The sequence below is a fragment of the Paramormyrops kingsleyae genome, chromosome 21 (assembly GCF_048594095.1).
Source record: "Paramormyrops kingsleyae isolate MSU_618 chromosome 21, PKINGS_0.4, whole genome shotgun sequence".
Lineage (NCBI taxonomy): Eukaryota > Metazoa > Chordata > Actinopteri > Osteoglossiformes > Mormyridae > Paramormyrops > Paramormyrops kingsleyae.
Genome location: NC_132817.1, coordinates 351,129 through 365,406, shown reverse-complemented (window position 1 = coordinate 365,406; position 14,278 = coordinate 351,129). Strand labels below are relative to the sequence as shown.

At 47.1% G+C, this 14,278-nt stretch overlaps 1 protein-coding gene across 3 annotated transcripts in view; it reads right to left on the bottom strand.

Annotated features, from left to right (window-relative positions):
• LOC111838949 (zinc finger and BTB domain-containing protein 37-like) overlaps nucleotides 1-14,278 on the bottom strand; it is a 38,401-nt gene that overhangs the window by 21,158 nt on the left and 2,965 nt on the right. For 2 of the 3 annotated variants that reach the window (XM_072704024.1, XM_023802438.2), the window contains exon 3: nucleotides 2,634-2,733. In XM_072704024.1, coding sequence (XP_072560125.1) covers nucleotides 2,634-2,733 — 100 coding nt within the window. Of the gene's footprint in view, nucleotides 1-490; nucleotides 1,737-2,633; nucleotides 2,734-14,278 lie in introns of those variants that run through there. The other variant, XM_023802437.2, reaches the window with a different exon arrangement.

Genomic DNA, 14,278 nt, shown 5'->3' with positions numbered 1-14,278 from the left:
ACAATTCTGCAAAGTGCATGCACCAACCAGCTGTTAGCCGTTATTGCATTTGTGTATATCTGTGTGAGAGGTAACTGATCCCAGAGATTTTACTGTCCATTAGCTTATCTGCAGCTGAAATTAATTTTTTTTGTTTTATAGTATCAAAAATTGAACAACAAAACAGCAGCTAGTTTCACCATATTAGAACCACAAATGAGTTCATATAGCAACATAAATATAGATCAAGATCACCTACTAAAATCTTGAAATGCCATTATTTGTATGTATCACTTAAATGCAAAAAAGTTGTATCAATTAGATTTTTCTCGGCATGCAACCTGCAACAATGTAGTTCTGCACATATTAGTTCATATTAGTCTTTCAGCCCCTCTTATCCTGAACAGTGCATACTGCAGGTCTAAACGTAAGCATAAAAATGACCTAAATTACATATTAAAATATAACGTACTCAGAACACACAAAAGCTTGTCTCATGTGGCAATGATAAATGATCTGCTTCACAATCAAAAAAGTAGTTGTTTTTTTTTTTCTTTTTACCCTGTGCTATTGAACACAACGATTGTCTAGAGGCATAAACTGTGGGAAAAACTCAATTTTTGTCTGTAAAATTTTGCTTTTTCTCATTTTACATGGCACTGGAGGTTCAGGCAATGTTTCAAAAATGCGTAGCTCTTAAGCTAGACACACCACTACCTTATTTTGCTACATTATCGATCCCAATGAGACAATAAAATTCAGGACTAAAATTGATAACTTAAGTACAAGACAGAGGAAGGCAAACAAATATTATTTTCAAAAAAGTTTGAGGTTACAGAAGTGCTTCTTCAGTTGATAGCTTTATCAGAGTATGGTTTTGTTTGCATTGAAGGTAGATGTGGTTTTGAAATATAAATGTATAAATATAGGTACTGTAAAAAATGGTTTCTGTTAAAGTTCTTTTTTGATAAGATCTTGATGACCAAGTATAAAAAATATGTCACATGCCAAAGTCTACATCTTGAAAATTCTCTCCTTTCAAAAAGGGCCTGTTTCCTTAATTCATGGAAACCAAAGTATTCCTTTAAACACATCAAGCTAACTTCTCTGTTGATCTTCTAATCTGCCCTCCCCCCCTCCCCCCAAACATCAGACGTCCTTGACAGGAGAGCTGCTATTTGTAGTGTGACCACAAACAGAACCGCACTGTTGTGGGAACTGTTCCTTGCTGACTTTCCCCATCAGTCTGGACCAGTGGTGGACACCGAAGGTTGAACGGCCTCACCAAAGGAGCTGCCCTCAGTAACGCTGGTCCCCCTGGCTTCCTCCTGAATGGGTGACTCATCTTCATTTGGCCCACCCCGTGAGGTGACGGTAGTGGTTTCAGGGGAAGTGCTGTGGGAGACCTCCTGGGGGGCGCAACCAGGATGGTTTTTTCGAAAATGCTGGTTTAGGATGGCCTGGAAGGGGAAGCTCTTCCCACAGACGTGGCAGTGGAAAGGCTTGTTGCCTGTGTGCTTGCGGATATGGTACTCCAGCTGGTCCTTGCGCGTGTACTTCTTGCCACAGATGCGGCAGGCGAACGGAGTGATGCCCATATGCAGCCTCATGTGCCTGTCCAAGCTACCCTTCTGATTGAATGACTTGCAGCAATAGATACAAGTGAGGCGTGGATTGTATCGGAACCAGCGATCTCCTACTTGTTCCCGCAAATACTCCTCGTAGCCTCCCATGTCAAACATGGCCTGCTCCTCCCCCTGGCAAACACAGGCCAGCTCGTAAACACTTAACTATTCAAACCTGCTGGCAAGGCCACATTAAGGGTGTACTCACACTAGCCAATCCACACCATGGCTGAGTGCCTTTGACCCCCAAAGTCCAATTCATTTGACTAGTGTGACTGCTCTGGCATGGTACGGTTAACTGTGCCCTGGCCCACTTGATAAAGTGGGCCAGAGCACGGTTAGTCGGACTCAGGCATGGTACGTACCTAGGGCATGCTCACACTTGGCCTGGTTGCCTCATACCATGCCCAAGCATGATTGCCATCCGCCCCCCCCCCCAAGCTGGTCTGCGCTCACTTTGCATTAATGATCCTGATCCAAGCACTATCACACATCAGAATGGAATTAATGAATAATGTCCTTATTTTGAGGTTTATTTGGAGTCTTTCTAGGCACGATGACACTCATAGATTTATCAATTATGCAACACAGCAATTTCTATTTCTGCTGCACATTTTACCAAATATTTGACTGATCACCATAGTGATCCTTTTCTGCCATGTTTGTGAAATGTTTGTTGCTACCCAATCTGTATGGGTCATAATTTTTCATAACGCAATTTTGTACATATTTTGTATACATTGTGTTGAATGGATGTACATTCTTCTATTCATGATAGAACTTTGAATTCGGATAAGCTGTGACTTTGTATATTACAAAATGTCTCTTGTTCTCTAATTTTGATTGCCACTGTACTTGATTGTCACAAATAACTAAAAATTGCAATCGTACTCAGGCACGGTACGAGGCAACCAGGCCAAATGTGAATACACCCAAGAATAATTAAAAGGTACTAACAACTTCAGAAGACACCTTCACACAAGTGGATTAAACATTCAGCTGTCTGAGGTTTATAGGCTCGGCACATACCTGTGAAGTGGGCTGCCTCTGCTCATCTGCTCTTACTGAAGATTCACTTTTGGCTCTCTGCCGCTCAAATGTCAGCACCACACTGCCAGTTGGGCTGAACCTGGACCAAGAAAGATAGGGAATATACAGATGTCTACGAATTTGTTGGTACCCTTACAGCTCATTGAAACAATGCTTCATTTCTCCTGAAAAGAGATTCAATTAAAATTGTCTAATGTATACCTGCATGCCTTTAGTATGTGATACAGTAAACCAATAACATTGTGAAAAGAAATGATTTGTTGTTTATTTTACATAGATATGCTAAAATAGTATGGACAGATTTATTGGGACCCCTAAAGAGACTATTTATCCTTGCATTATAGTCATATTTCAAATTAAGTGTTTAACCTTTCTTTTTTTTTTTTATAAATTCCCTCCACCACCACCCCTCTGCGGAGCACTGCTTTCTTTCTATTTACTTATTTACTTACTTCCTCAAGAGGAGAGGGAGCGAGAGGGGGGAAAAAAGGAGAAGACGGGGGATAGAGAGAGAGGGAGAGGAGAAAGAAAAAAGAAAAAAACAGATAATCTGCTTCCATGTCCATGTGGTGTTGGTGTGTGTTGTTCTAAAGTGCTTTAAAACAGGGGAAGGGCATGGCGCTAACCACCCTCTGCCAATCAACAGCTGGTGTCAGCTCGGCCCCTCCCCAGAACCCTCAATGTCTATTTGCGACTTAAAATTGAGAAGTGGGCACTGGCACCAGAGGTAAGGCTGAGTAAACAGACTGCCCTCCGGATGCCATTTTGTGTGCCCACCCCCAAGGCCCTAAATGTATGTGTCATGAGAGAGTAAGTAATGAGAGTGTCTAAGTTGTGATGTATGATTGAGACACAGGTGGTCACGAGGGGACAGAGGAGGAATACCTCCCCTGCATCCCAGCGACGCACCTGCACCTCAAAGCCCTACATGTGTGGTGGTGTGATAGAGTGGGAGGAGGGAAGCATTTAGGGATGGGGAGGAAAGGAAAGGAGCCAGCTCCCCCGTTGACCCCCATAAGCACCCCCGTTCCCCAAAATCCACCCAGGGCGGGGGGCCAAGGCCTATCCAGACCGGGGCCCAGAGCAGCGGCACCCCCGGGCACCATAGAGCCCGGGGCGGCCAACCGGACCCCACCACAGAGGAAAAACTACACCCACCCCACCACTCCGTCAACTCCCAGACTACATAAGACAATAGACACCTAGGTTGAGTCCATTCTCCTCCTCTATTGGATCCCCCCCCCCCCCCCCGCATAGTGGATACCCCTAAGGCAGGACCACCTGCGGACAGATGGTAATAATCTCCCCACCAGCTAAAGAGGCCCCCAGCCCCACCGACGCGCCGAAGGCCCTGCGCCAGGGCCGGGCCCCAATGCACGCGCCAATCCACCAGGACCCAAGCCCCCCCAGCCCAACCGGAACCCCAGCCTGGAGGCAGAGCACCCCCAGAACCCCAAGCCCGCCCCGGACCCACCCAGGAGCGGCACGGCCACCAGGCTGGTAACCTACGTCCGCCAGCACAGGCTACCCCAGCAGCGCTGCATGCAGCCGCCAGAAAGACACCACCCAAGAGCCACCAAAGCCCCATCCAGGCCAGGACCACAGCCCCAACGCCGAACCCCCCCAGAAACCCATCCCCAGACGCCCCACGCCCATATGCCCCCCCCCCCCCCCACGCCAACAACAAAGACCGAAGCGGGACAAACCTGCGACCCCCCACCCCCACTAGGTGATAGAGCCCAGAGAGATTGGTCTAATGTGGCGGCAGAAACTGTATCAAGACTAATATGGTCCAGAAAACTGTCTCTATATTGGTTGATATTAAGATTATTTTTATTTTTCCAGTTAATGAGGACAGTCTTCTTAGCAATGCATAAAGCAGTGAAAGTCATGTGGATAGTGTTAATCTCTGTAGTGACACCATCTAGGTTGCCCAACAAGCAGACTGAAGGAGAGGCTGGAATAGTACATTTCAGACACTTTGACAAATCCTCACAAATCCTGCGCCAGGACATCTGATCAGAACCAAAGAGCATGGATGTAATTGTCAGGTGTATCCCCTTGACAGTGCGAGCAGTTGTTAGTAGATGTAAAACCCATCCTGAACATCCGATGCCCTGTATAGTGCACTCTATGCAGGATTGGGTCATCCAACAGGATAACTTGACCCAAAACATACAGCTAAAAGCACTCAGGAATGACTGAGAAAAAATATTGGACTATTCTTAAATGGCCCTCCATGAACCCAGATTGAACTTCTATGGAAAGATTTGAAAATTGCAGAAAATTCCACCCTTCACACCTGAGACAGCTTGAGCAGTGTGCTCAGGAAGAGTGGGCCAAAGTACCTGTTGGCAAATGCAGACATCTCATTGTGAAGTACAGAGATCGCTTGTTGACAGTCATTGCTGCAAAATATTAATTTAAGGGTATCATCCTTTTTGTGACATTTTCATTTGTTTAATTATATAAAATATTCAACTGAATCAATAATCAAAAGCAAGGTCTGATTTGTGTTAAATATGAAATAAATAAGGAATGCCATTAAACTTTCGTCAGTTTCAAGTTATTTCAGAGATAGTTGTGTTTTTTGTTTTTGTGGAAGGGTACCAACAATTTATTTGTAAGACTGCAACAGTGTGAGATTTTCAGGGTATCTCAGGAAGTATAGTTTCCTGGCATCACAGTGTATGGTATGTCATAATAATAATAATAATAATATCAACATCACCATCAGTTACAATGACCTTTAGAGGAATGAAAACAATTGTTTTGGTTGAACAAATGCTTTATTTTAGTTGAATATTGAAACATTTTTGAAATGGAAGCATATGTAAAAAGTCTCCCTTTTGAAAATAAATAAATAAGAAGGATATTCGTTTAAATCAAAGAAAGGTGGTGGATAAAGGAGATGGATCTTTAAAAAAATCTCTATTTAGATAATAATAAAACAAGTCATCATTGAGCTAAATGTACAGTATTAATCTAATGTCAGTGAACAACATGTCAGTGAAACGATTCTTATTGAGCTAAATACACTCACCTAAAGGATTATTAGGAACACCATACTAATACGGTGTTTGACCCCCTTTCGCCTTCAGAACTGCCTTAATTCTACGTGGCATTGATTCAACAAGGTGCTGAAAGCATTCTTTAGAAATGTTGGGCCATATTGATAGGATAGCATCTTGCAGTTGATGGAGATTTGTGGGATGCACATCCAGGGCACGAAGCTCCCGTTCCACCACATCCCAAAGATGCTCTATTGGGTTGAGATCTGGTGACTGTCATTGTAGTACAGTGAACTCATTGTCATGTTCAAGAAACCAATTTGAAATGATTCGAGCTTTGTGACATGGTGCATTATCCTGCTGGAAGTAGCCATCAGAGGATGAGTACATGGTGGTCATAAAGGGATGGACATGGTCAGAAACAATGCTCAGGTAGGCCGTGGCATTTAAACGATGCCAAATTGGCACTAAGGGGCCTAAAGTGTGCCAAGAAAACATCCCCCACACCATTACACCACCACCACCAGCCTGCACAGTGGTAACAAGGCATGATGGATCCATGTTCTCATTCTGTTTACGCCAAATTCTGACTCTACCATTTGAATGTCTCAACAGAAATCGAGACTCATCAGACCAGGCAACATTTTTCCAGTCTTCAACTGTCCAATTTTGGTGAGCTCGTGCAAATTGTAGCCTCTTTTTCCTATTTGTAGTGGACATGAGTGGTAGTCAAAGTTGCTCTTCTATCAGCTTGAATCATTCGGCTCATTCTCCTCTGACCTCTAGCATCAACAAGGCATTTTCGCCCACAGGACTGCCACATACTGGATGTTTTTCCCTTTGCACACCATTCTTTGTAAACCCTAGAAATGGTTGTGCGTGAAAATCCCAGTAACTGAGCAGATTGTGAAATACTCAGACCGGCCCGTCTGGCACCAACAACCATGCCACGCTCAAAATTGCTTAAATCACCTTTCTTTCCCATTCTGAAATTCAGTTTGGAGTTCAGGAGATTGTCTTGACCAGGACCACACCCCTAAATGCATTGAAGCAACTGCCATGTGATTGGTTGATTAGATAATTGCATTAATGAGAAATTGAACAGGTGTTCCTAATAATCCTTTAGGTGAGTGTATATAGTTATAATAAAAAGTGTTACTATCGAACGAAATAAACATTAATAATCTAATAAAAGATATCGGTTAAAACATCATATTAACATATCGTTATATTGTTAAGCTAAATATAACTTGTATAATTACCACACAATTTTTCTTTCAATATGCAGAAACACGTTTGCAATTTTCTTAAAACTAATTCACGACTCATAAGATGAAAATAACTGCAAAACAATCAAATATGTGAACATGCAACTCCTAAACCAAACTGAAATACCTCAGCAATAATGGTTCCGTCACCTATATTATATATGCATTTATATCGATGTGAGCCGTTGTTTTGGTTACTTTTTAAAACTAATGTCTAATAATTTCTAAATCATATTCCAGATATAAACTAATCATTACAACTGTAGGTGGCGTCATCTGTATGAAATTTGCAAAAACTGCGTGTCACCAGGGCTGTACTGGCCATCTGGCGTACCGGGCAATGCCCGGTGGGCCGACACACATTTTTGGCCCAGCCCGGTGCTGTCATAATTTACCCCAAAAAGTATACTATAAATAACGTTTATCGACCGCGACGTCCCATTGGTTGATTTTCTTGAAGGACTTTGGGCTAGTCCAATGAAATCTCTCAGTCCTCCTCGGCCTGCCCCTTCATCCCCTTTTTAACCAAGGTTATCAAATTTTGCCATTTGAGCTGACCGGAGTTGGAGAGGAGTGGCAAACCAAAAATGCGAAAGGGGGGCGCAGAAAAGCTCAGAGAAAAAAGGCAAAAAAGCCTTCAAGTGGATGCAGCAAAATGCACAAACCTTACCGATGTCTGCCACCACAAGTTTTACTGCTGCAGCAGCTGGTGCAGGGCCGGAGGAGGGGGATGAGGAGAGAGAGACACGGCCCAAGGAAAGATTGAGGAAGAGGTCAGATTAGCTACTGTCCAGCCCGGTAAAAAGTAGCCGAAATGTTAATGAAGAGGGACGTTTCATGTAGGGAGTACAAAGGGCTGGAGTGTGTGTGTGTGTGAGAGAGAGAGAGAGCAAGTGAGGGGGGTTGCCTATACGTAAGCTTGCACATAGTCAGAGTTAACAATGACAATGTTTTAGGATGTGTGTAATAATGATGGTAAACGTAAAATAAGAAAAACGTTAGAAGAGTTCAAATTAATACTGTGGTGATGGGCGGACCGAGGCATCGCGGGAGCAGAGAGAGAGAGAAGGACACTTGCTTACCGGGGAGAACACGCTCTTTATTGCTAGTCCTGAAAAAAAGACTACATCAGGCACCCAACGAGCACCGAAACGATTACGTGTGAGAAACACAGGGTTGTCAGAAGCTAATTACACACGAGGATCGGACAGGGTACACGTAAAAAACGGGAAAACACACGCGCGACAATAAGGAATATAACCATTAACAATAACAACAACAATACAAGGGCTATTTACAACTTGCACGCGGGGCATGCTGGGACATGTGCCCTGCTGATGCTACTATACAATTTTAAAATGATAAAAAATTATTAGAGACATCTTCACTAAATACTATCTGGGCCAAAAGTGTGCAAATGTTCAACATAGGAACTTACTGCAAGACTTATTTTATTCAGTCAGACTTAAAACATGAATAATAATATTAGCCTATAGAGTTATGTGTCATTTGTGTACAAAACTACAGTTTTGTGCACAAACTGTGTGTGTATGAGAATTTCCTTTATAGCCTTCATTTTTAAATAATGCTATGAGTAGATTTGGTGTCCAACTTAGTGGTATTTTAGCTTGCCATAAAGTTACAGTTTGCAGGTGTTACAGCTTACAGTTAATATTATCATGTAATATTAATAAAACTTTGCTTTGCTGAAATGGATGACCTCTCCGGGAGCCGACACCTTATCGTGGTGGAGGGGTTTGCGTGTTCCAATGATCCCAGGAGCTAAGTTGCCCGGGGCTTTATGCCCCTGGTAGGGTCACCCAAGGCAAACAGGTCCTGGGTGAGGAACCAGACAAAGTGCGGCTCGTCAGACCCTTATGATGAACACAAACATGGATTCATGATTTCCCTAGCCCCGACGTGGGTCACCAGGGCCCCCTCCTGGAGCCAGGCCTGGGGGTGGGGTTCAATGGCGAGCGCCTGGTGGCCAGGCCTACACCCATGGGGCCTGGTCGGGCACAGCCCGAACAAGGCACGTGGGTCCCCCCTCCAATGGGCTCACCACCTGTAGGAGGGGCCATAGGGGTCGGGTGCGTTGTGAGCTGGGCAGTGGCCAAAGGCGGGGACCTTGGCGGTCCGATCCTCGTCTGCAGAAGCTAGCTCTAGGGACATGGAATGTCACCTCTCTGGTGGGGAAGGAGCCTGAGCTGGTGCGCGAGGCTGCGAAGTTCCGACTAGATATAGTTGGGCTCGCCTCGACGCACAGCTTGGGCTCTGGAACCAGTCTCCTCGAAGGGGGTTGGACCCTCTTCCACTCTGGAGTTGCTCACGGGGAGAGGCGCCGAGCTGGGGTGGGCATACTTATTGCTCCCTGGCTGGGCGCCTGTACATTGGGGTTTACTGAAGTAGACGAGAGGGTAGCCTCCCTTCGCCTTCGAGTGGGGGGACGGGTTCTGACTGGCGCATAAGCGCAAACAACAAACGGCAGCTCAGAATACCCACCCTTGGAAGGGGTGTTGGAGAGCACTCCCCCCGGGGACGCTCTTGTTCTGCTGGGGGACTTCAATGCCCACGTGGGCAATGACAGTGAGACCTGGAGTGGCGTGATTGGGAGGAACGGCCCCCCCGATTTGAACCCGAGTGGTGTTCTGTTGTTGGACTTCTGTGCTCGTCACGGATTGTCCATAATGAACACCATGTTCAGGCATAAGGGTGTTCATATGTGCACTTGGCACCAGGACACCCTAGGCCGCAGTTCGATGATCGACTTTGTAGTCGTGTCATCGGACTTGTGGCCGCATGTCTTGGACACTCGGGTGAAGAGAGGGGCGGAGCTGTCAACTGATCGCTACCTGGTGGTGGGTTGGCTCCGCTGGTGGGGGAGGAAGCCGGCCAGGCCTGGCAGGCCCAAGCGTATAGTGAGGGTCTGTTGGGAACGTCTGGCGGAATCCCCTGTCAGAGGGAGTTTCAACTCCTACCTCCGGCAGAACTTCTCCCATGTTCCGGGGGAGGCGGGGGACATAGAGTCCGAATGGGCCATGTTCCGCGCCTCCATTGTGGAGGCGGCTGACCGGAGCTGTGGCCGTAAGGTGGTCGGTGCTTGTCGCAGCGGCAATCCCCGAACCCGCTGGTGGACACCGGTGGTGAGGGATGCCGTCAAGCTGAAGAAGGAGTCCTATCGGGCCTTTTTGGCCTGTGGGACTCCGGAAGCAGCTGACGAGTACCGGCAGGCTAAGCGGAACGCGGCTTCGGCGGTCGCTGAGGCAAAAACTCGGGTATGGGAGGAGTTTGGCGAGGCCATGGAGAATGACTTCCTGACGGCTTCGAGGAGATTCTGGTCCACCATCCGGCGTCTCAGGGCGGGAAAGCGGTGCAGCATCAACACTGTTTATGGTGGGGATGGTGCGCTGCTGACCTCAGCTCGGGACGTTGTGGGTCGGTGGAAGGAATAATTCGAAGACCTCCTCAATCCCACCGACACGCCTTCCAATGAGGAAGCAGAGTCTGGGGACTTGGAGGTGGACTTACCTATCTCTGGGACAGAGGTTGCTGAGGTGGTTAAAAAGCTCCTTAGTGGCCGGGCCCCGGAGGTGGATGAGATCCGCCCGGAGTTCCTCAAGGCTCTGGATGTTGCGGGGCTGTCTTGGTTGACACGCATCTGCGGCATCGGGGGCGGTGCCTCTGGATTGGCAGACCGGGGTGGTGGTCCCCATCTTTAAGAAGGGAGACCGGAGGGTGTGCTCCAACTATAGGGGGATCACACTCCTCAGCCTCCCTGGTAAAGTCTATTCTGGGGTGCTGGAGAGGAGGGTCCATCGGATAGTCGAACCTCGGATTCAGGAGGAGCAGTGTGGTTTTCGTCCTGGCCGTGGAACAGTGGACCAGCTCTATACTCTCGGCAGGGTCCTGGAGGGTGCGTGGGAGTTTGCCCAACCAGTCTACATGTGCTTTGTGGACTTGGAGAAGGCATTCGACATAAGATTATGTTCTTATGTCCCTCGGGGTGTCCTGTGGGGAGTGCTCCGGGAGTACGGGGTGCCGGACTGCCTTATAAGGGCTGTTCGGTCCCAGTACGACCGGTGTCAGAGCTTGGTCCGCATTGCCGGCAGTAAGTCGGACTTGTTCCCGGTGAGGGCTGGACTCCGCCAGGGCTGCCCTTTATCACCGATTCTGTTCATAACCTTTATGGACAGAATTTCTAGGTGCAGCCAGGGCGTTGAGGGTGTCCGGTTTGGTGACCTCAGGATTAGGTCTCTGCTTTTTGCAGATGATGTGGTTCTGTTGGCCTCATCAGACCGTGACCTTCGGCTCTCACTGGAACAGTTCGGAGCAGAGTGTGAAGCGGCTGGAATGAAAATCAGCACCTCCAAATCCGAGACCATGGTCCTCAGCCGGAAAAGGGTGGAGTGCTCTCTCCAGGTCGGGGAGGAGGTCCTTCCCCAAGTGGAGGAGTTTAAGTATCTCGGGGTCTTGTTCACGAGTGAGGGAAGGATGGAGCGGGAGATCGATAGGTGGATCGGTGCGGCGTCAGCAGTGATGCGGGCGCTGCATCGGTTTGTCGTGGTGAAGAAGGAGCTGAGCCAAAAGGCAAAGCTCTCGAATTACCGGTCAATCTACGTTCCTACCCTCACCTATGGTCATGAGCTGTGGGTAGTGACCGAAAGAACGAGATCGCGAGTGCAAGCGGCCGAAATGAGTTTTCTCCGCAGGGTGGCTGGGCTCTCCCTTAGAGTGAGGAGCTCGGTCATTCGGGAGAGACTCAGAGTAGAGCCGCTGCTCCTCCGCATTGAGAGGAGCCAGATGAGGTGGCTCGGGCATCTGCTTAGGATGCCTCCTGGACGCCTCCCTGGTGAGGTGTTCCGGGCATGTCCCACTGGGAGGAGGCCCCGGGGAAGACCCAGGACACGCTGGAGGGACTATGTCTCTCGGCTGGCCTGGGAACGCCTCGGGATCTCCCCAGAGGAGCTGGAGGAAGTGGCCGGGGAGAGGGAAGTCTGGGTTTCCCTGCTGAGACTGCTGCCCCCGCGACCCGACCTCGGATAAACGGAAGTAAATGGATGGATGGATGGATGAAATGGATGATTTATCATTGATAGGTAAGCAGAGAAATAACACTAGTGAAATTAACATTCCTGCCCCCCCCCTCTCTCTCTCTGACATCTACTTTCACTTCAAGGTGGGAATTGTGACACTGTGGCCATCTCTCTCAAGATGAATCCCTGAGTAGTGAAAGAGCATATCAATTTTTTAACATGATTACTCTCTTCCTTGTAGGCTGCTGTGCTTTATTTTAATTTTTGAAATCACACAACGTGCACATATATCCTCTGGTATGTCATGTGCTTTCGCATATCGTATAAATCAGGGGTCTCCAACTCCGGTCCTGGAGAGCTACTATCCAGTAGGTTTTCTGTCCCACTTGGCTTCTGATGAGCCACACCTGGAGACTCCTGGTATAAATAATCATAGTGGGCTGCCATGACCAAAAAATGCCAGGGCCATTTTCTGGTCCCAGTCCAGCCCTGCGTGTCACTAGGGCAGGGTACCGAACTTCGGTACTTTTGTGGTACCGACCGAAATGCTCCAATCCTATCAAGGATCAAAGAATTATTTTCTTTCGGTGCTAAATTCTGATACCCAAGCAGTAAATCTCAGCGTCTGTGAGCTAGTAAGCATGCAGCATACTTGTGTAAAGATCTAAAGTCGCTTGTGATTGGCTGTCTAACGTAATGTTTCACGGAAACGTCATATATGCCGGAGGAAAAACATACACCCAGAGACAAACTTGTGAATGGGTTCACGTGTGTGTTGTTTTATGCCCCCATATAGTGGCTGACAAGGGCGTAACTTTGGCATTGGGGGGGTTGAGGTCTCCACCCATTACGGGGGAAACATGATTATTGGGCGGGGGGGGGGTTGTATTAGCTGGTTTTGATTTATTGGGGGGGGCTACAACTCCCCCATAATTTACGCCCATGGTGGCTGACCACATCATAGTATATCACGTGAAACACCCGGAGAGAGTGAGAATTGGTGTAAGACTGAATACCCTTTGCCTGCGTCTCCAGCCGGTGCCGGCGGTGAAACGTGCCAGTGCTTATTAGCGGGGTAACGTTACATCGTTGTTTTTCTGTGGGAAATGAAAGATCGACCTGCTGGCCATATTTATTTAAGAATTATAATCATATCGCGGGTCGTTTAAGTAAAATCAGGGCTCTCATATCTCACGCATTGACTGTGAGACACGCATTTCAGCCATTTCACACGCTCATAGAAGTAAGAGATAACGCCAAGGTGTCCCGTTATATAGAATTAGTGGACGTGGCGCCGGCATACGGAGGGGAGTTTTCTGCCTTGTTCATAGCTGTCCCAATCGAGTTAGACGGAGGTAATACCCACCTACCAGCCAATCACAAAATAGCATTTGTTACATGTGATCCCGCTGCAAGCACGGATGCGCGCATATATGGAGTACAGACAAGGTGGAATTAAGTGGCAGAGCAGACGGGATTCCACTGCAAGCACGTTATTACATAAATACGCGCGCACATAGGGAGTGCAGACAAAGTGGAAGTTGCAGAGTAAGATCTGATGGATGCAGCAGGCAGGGTCCTAACAGATGCATCCCTAACAGTTGTAATCTTACTCCACACTTTTGATGAAACTTGAGAGCCCCGGTAAAATATAAATAAAAGGCTGTGTCCCGTTATGATCGCGATCGATCCCCCCAATAACTAACAAACCGAATTCTTCAAATAAAAGATTACTGCTGTAATGTTTAATGTATTCCTATTGTTGTTGAAATTGATTTACAAACACATTGGTACTGAAAAATTATTGTTCTGGAACCGGTACTGAAATCACTATATTTCCAAAAGTATATGGACACTCTTCCAAATCATTGAATTCATGTGTTGCAATCACTTCCATAGGCACAGGTGTATAAATTCAAGCACCTAGACATGCAGACTACTTCTACAAACATTTGCAAAAGAATGGGTCACTCTCAGGAGCTCAGTGAATTCAAGCATGGTAACGTGATTGGACTTATTGCACACAATGCACAGCAATATTTCCTCGCTACTAAATATTCCACAGTCAACTGTTAGTGGTACTACAATAAAGTGGAACCAGTTGGGAACAACAGCAACTCAGCCACAAAGTGGCAGGCCACGTAAAATCAAACAGCGGGCACAACGCATGCTGAGGCGCAGTGTGCAGAAGTCGCCAACTGTCTGCAGAGTTAACATCTACAGACCTCCAAACTTCATGTGGCCTTCAGATTAGCTCAAGAACAGTGCATAGAGAACTTCATGGAATGGGTTTCCATGGCCGAGCAGCTGCA